The sequence below is a fragment of the Cebus imitator genome, unplaced genomic scaffold (genome assembly GCF_001604975.1).
Source record: "Cebus imitator isolate Cc_AM_T3 unplaced genomic scaffold, Cebus_imitator-1.0 Scaffold214, whole genome shotgun sequence".
NCBI classification, from domain to species: Eukaryota; Metazoa; Chordata; class Mammalia; order Primates; family Cebidae; genus Cebus; species Cebus imitator.
In genome coordinates this window covers 3,607,291-3,611,284 of record NW_016107529.1, presented here as the reverse complement: position 1 = coordinate 3,611,284, position 3,994 = coordinate 3,607,291, and the positions used below count along the sequence as shown (strand labels likewise).

At 35.8% G+C, this 3,994-nt stretch overlaps 1 protein-coding gene across 1 annotated transcript in view; it reads right to left on the bottom strand.

Annotated features, from left to right (window-relative positions):
• The window catches only part of ZYG11B (zyg-11 family member B, cell cycle regulator), a 91,661-nt gene that overhangs the window by 13,078 nt on the left and 74,589 nt on the right, over nucleotides 1-3,994 (bottom strand). The window contains exons 9-10 of the mRNA XM_017548811.2: nucleotides 1,779-1,940; nucleotides 1,620-1,667 (exon numbers count right to left, since the gene is read on the bottom strand). Coding sequence (XP_017404300.1) covers nucleotides 1,620-1,667; nucleotides 1,779-1,940 — 210 coding nt within the window. The remainder of the gene's footprint in view (nucleotides 1-1,619; nucleotides 1,668-1,778; nucleotides 1,941-3,994) is intronic.

Below are 3,994 nucleotides of genomic sequence, written 5' to 3'. Positions count from 1 at the left end.
GTTCTAAGCACAATCTTATTAATGCATACATAAGCAAAAAGCCTAATATAATTTCCTAACTCAAAATCTGTAGTGTCTTTTTTTTTCTTTTCTTTTTTTTTTCCAAGATGGATTCTTGCTCTGTCACCCAGGCTGAAGTGCAGTGGTGTGATCTCGGCTCACTGCAACCTACACCTCCCAGTTTCAAGCAAGTTTCCTGCCTCAGCCTCCAGGGTAGCTGGGATTACAGGCACCCACCACCACGCCCAGCTAATTTTTGTATTTTTAGTAGACAGGGTTTCACCATGTTGCAAGGCTGGTCTGGAATTCCTGACCTCAAGATCCGCCTGCCTCAGCTTCCCAAAGTGCTAGGATTACAGGCGTTAAGTTAACAAGCCCGGCTCATTTTCGTATTTTTAATAGAGATGGGGTTTCACTATGTTGGCCACACTGGTTTTCATAATAAATTTAAAAATATATATTTATTATTATTTTTTGAGACAGGGTTTTGCTCTTGTTGCCCAGGCTGGAGTGCAATGGTGCAGTCTCAGCTCACTGCAACCTCTGCCTTCTGGGTTCAAGTGATTCTCCTGCCTCAGCCTCCCAAGTAGCTGGGATTACAGGCACCTGCCACCACACCCAGCTAATTTTTGTATTTTTAGTAGAGACGGGATTTCGCTATGTTGGCCAGGCTGTTCACGAACTCCTGACCTCAGGTGATCCGCCCGCCTCTGCCTCCCAAAGTGTTGGAATTACAGGTGTGAGGCCACCACACCTGGCCAATATACATATTTTTATAGTCTTTTTTTTTTTTTTTTTTTTTTTACAGACGGGGTTTCACCATGTTGGTCAGGCTGGTCTTGAGCTCCCGACCTCAGGTGATCCACCCGCCTTGGCCTCCAAAGTGCTTGGATTACAGGCATGAGCCACCATGCCTGGCCTATAGTCTTTTTAAATTTAATAATATTTATTTTCCAATGTCACTGTTTACAAGTATCATAGCAGCAACATTCTTTCTTTTTTTGTTCATTTGCCTAGAAATCATTCAAAATTGCCATTGCTGACCAGGCAGCTCATATTTATAATCCCAGAACTTTGGGCGGTCAAGGTAGGAGGATTGCTTGAGCTCAGGAGTTTGAGACCAGCCTGGGCAACATGGCAAAACCCTATCTCTACAAAAAAGACAAAAATTAGCTGGGCATTGTGGCACATACCTATGGTCCCACCTACTAGAGAGACTGAGTTGGGGGAATTGGTTGAGCCCAGCAGGAGGCCAAGGCTGCAGTCAGCTGTGAACACACCACTGCACTCTAGCCTAGGCAACAAAGTCCTGTCTCAAAAAAAAAAAAAAAAAAAAAAAAAAAAAAAAAAAAAAATAAAAAAAAAAAAAAAAAAAAAAAAAAAAAAAAAAATAAAAAAAAAAAAAAAAAAAAAAAAAAAAAAAGAAATTCCCATTGTCAACCATATTTCAAGTCGTCATGGTGAGGTATGGGGAATAGTTCTCAATTAGCAATGATTGTGTCTTGGATAAACTTCATTGGCTATTGATAGTGCCACTGCAGAGCTGCAACTTTCAATGTGTTACTTCAGACAGAAAATAAATACAGCATGGAACTTAGCAGAAAGAGCTTATATCTTACCAAAAGTCCTAGAACTTTCTGCTGAATGGATGACTCAGTTGGGAAAGACTGTAAAAAGAAAGAGAAACCTTTAATTACCTAAGGAACCAAATATAAAATGAATGCTAAAATAAGTAAATTAATAAATATCAAAACTGTAAGCTAAATTCCCATTCTAACCTCTAGAACCCTCATGAAGAGTTCTAACCCTTGGTTTTCAATAAAGTGTCTACAAGTGGTTGGGGATTCATCTGTGAGGTTCCAAAGTGCACTCAAAGTAAATTTCAACGTAGTGTCCACTGAATTCTGATTGGTCTTCTGCTTCACTATTTGAAGAAGTTGCTGAAAAAAGAAAACAGAATTCAGTTTTCATTTTGGAACTGTTATTACAATTTGTGGTTATTAATAAGCACAAGTCCATGAGGATTAGTCGGATTAGTCTCATGGCTTAAAGCATTTTCTGTAAAGATGTTTAAGTATAACAACCCCCTGGACTGAACTTTTCTTCAAGAAAAAAGTATAAAATTTTCATAAATACTTCTATATTATTCTAATCATACCTACAATGTAATCAACCATAAATAACACTTAAAAGCAAAATGATTAAAACTTGGGTCAACTATCTTACCCATTTAGTCACAGTATATACTTATTTTAGATTCTAGAATTAAAAAGGAAAAGGAAGAGAAGGGCAAACGAAGTTAACATTTATTAAGGATTAGCAAACTATACTCTATATTGTAGTACTATTATTCCCATTTTTCAGAAGAGAAAATTGAGTCTGAGAAATATTAACTAATTTGATCATAGTCAATTTAGACAGAGAAAGTAAGAATGGAAAGACCTAATCTACCCAACTCCAAGTTTTCCTTAAGGAAAAAAAGAAAAAAAAAGGAAAAAACTATATACAATGAAAGAATTAAAGACTATATTGACTATAAATAAGATAATAGCCCCTCCCTCCTCAGCCTTCCCTGAGGGCAGATGCTGCAGTGCCTCTGTCTTGCTTTTTCTTATTTTTCTGTTTCCCCTTCTCTTTTTATTTCCTTTTTCCCTTCCTGCCTTTCAAAAACAAGAAGATAATAGCTTTGAAATTCCAGTTGTAAATTAGTTCTATCATAGCTTTACCCTAAAAAATTGATGTTTGAAAAGTGATTTTAAAACTACATAAGGCATCCATAATTCCATTTTTAGATTATACTTCTGGACGTAAAAAAGGAAGCTCTGCTAAAACGGATGTAAGAAAACATTAATGAATATATTACTAAAGGTAATATATTACTAAATATATTACTAAATAAATATATTTTATTTATATAAATAAATATATTACCTTTAGTAATAAATATATTACTAAAGGTAATATATTCGAAGAAAACCATGCAGGTACAGTTAGGTACGTTGACAGCATAGTAGCTAAGAGTGTGGCACTAGAAGAACGCTACCTGAGCTTAAATATAATCTCTATATCTGACTAACGGCACAACCTGATTTACCAGTTTAATTCTTTGTTTCCTCATCTATAGATTGTAGGTGGCAATTAAAATCAGGGAAAAAAATCCAGCTATAATAATCATCATCACTATTACTACTAATTCCTTCTTTAAGCTTGATTTCCTCCCAAAGCATGTAAGTAGATTTTCTTTAAAATCTTTCAATATACCAAAATTACTGAGAGATATATATAGCAAAAAGAGGCCATTTAAAAAAACTGTCACTCCTGAAAACAGTAAAAATAAACAAAAAAGTATCTTTTTTTTACTTATCTAATATATTTAGTGTTAGATACTTAGCATATACTACCTGAATTAAACATTTTTCTTTTCTTAAATTTTTTTATTTTTATTTTATTTTTTAAAGATGGGGTTTCACCATGATGGCCAGGCTGGTCTTCAACTCCTGACCTCAGGTGATCCACCCACCTCGGCCTCCCAAAGTGCTAGGATTACAGGCGTGAGCCACCGTGCCAGGCCCATTTTTCTTTTTTTTTTTTGACATGGGATCTCATTCTATCACTCAGACTGGAGTGCAGTGACACAATTATAGTTTACTGCAGACTTGCACTCCTAAGCTCAACTGATCCTCTTGCTTCAACCTCCTGAGTAGCTGAGACTACAGGTGTGTCCACCATGCCTGGTAAATTTTATTTATTTTTTTTTTTTGGAGTAGAGCCAGAATCTCGCTATATTGACCATGCTGGTCTCAAAATCCTGGCTGTAGGTGAACCTCCCACCTCAGCCTCCCAAAGTGCTGGGATTATAAGGATGAGCTTTTTTTCTTTTCATTTAGTCTTTATAATAATTGTATCAAGTAGTTTTTAATCACCCCTAAGAAAACTGTGATTTGCCCAAAATACATGGCTATTTTTTTTTTTATGTCAAATACACAGGGAAATT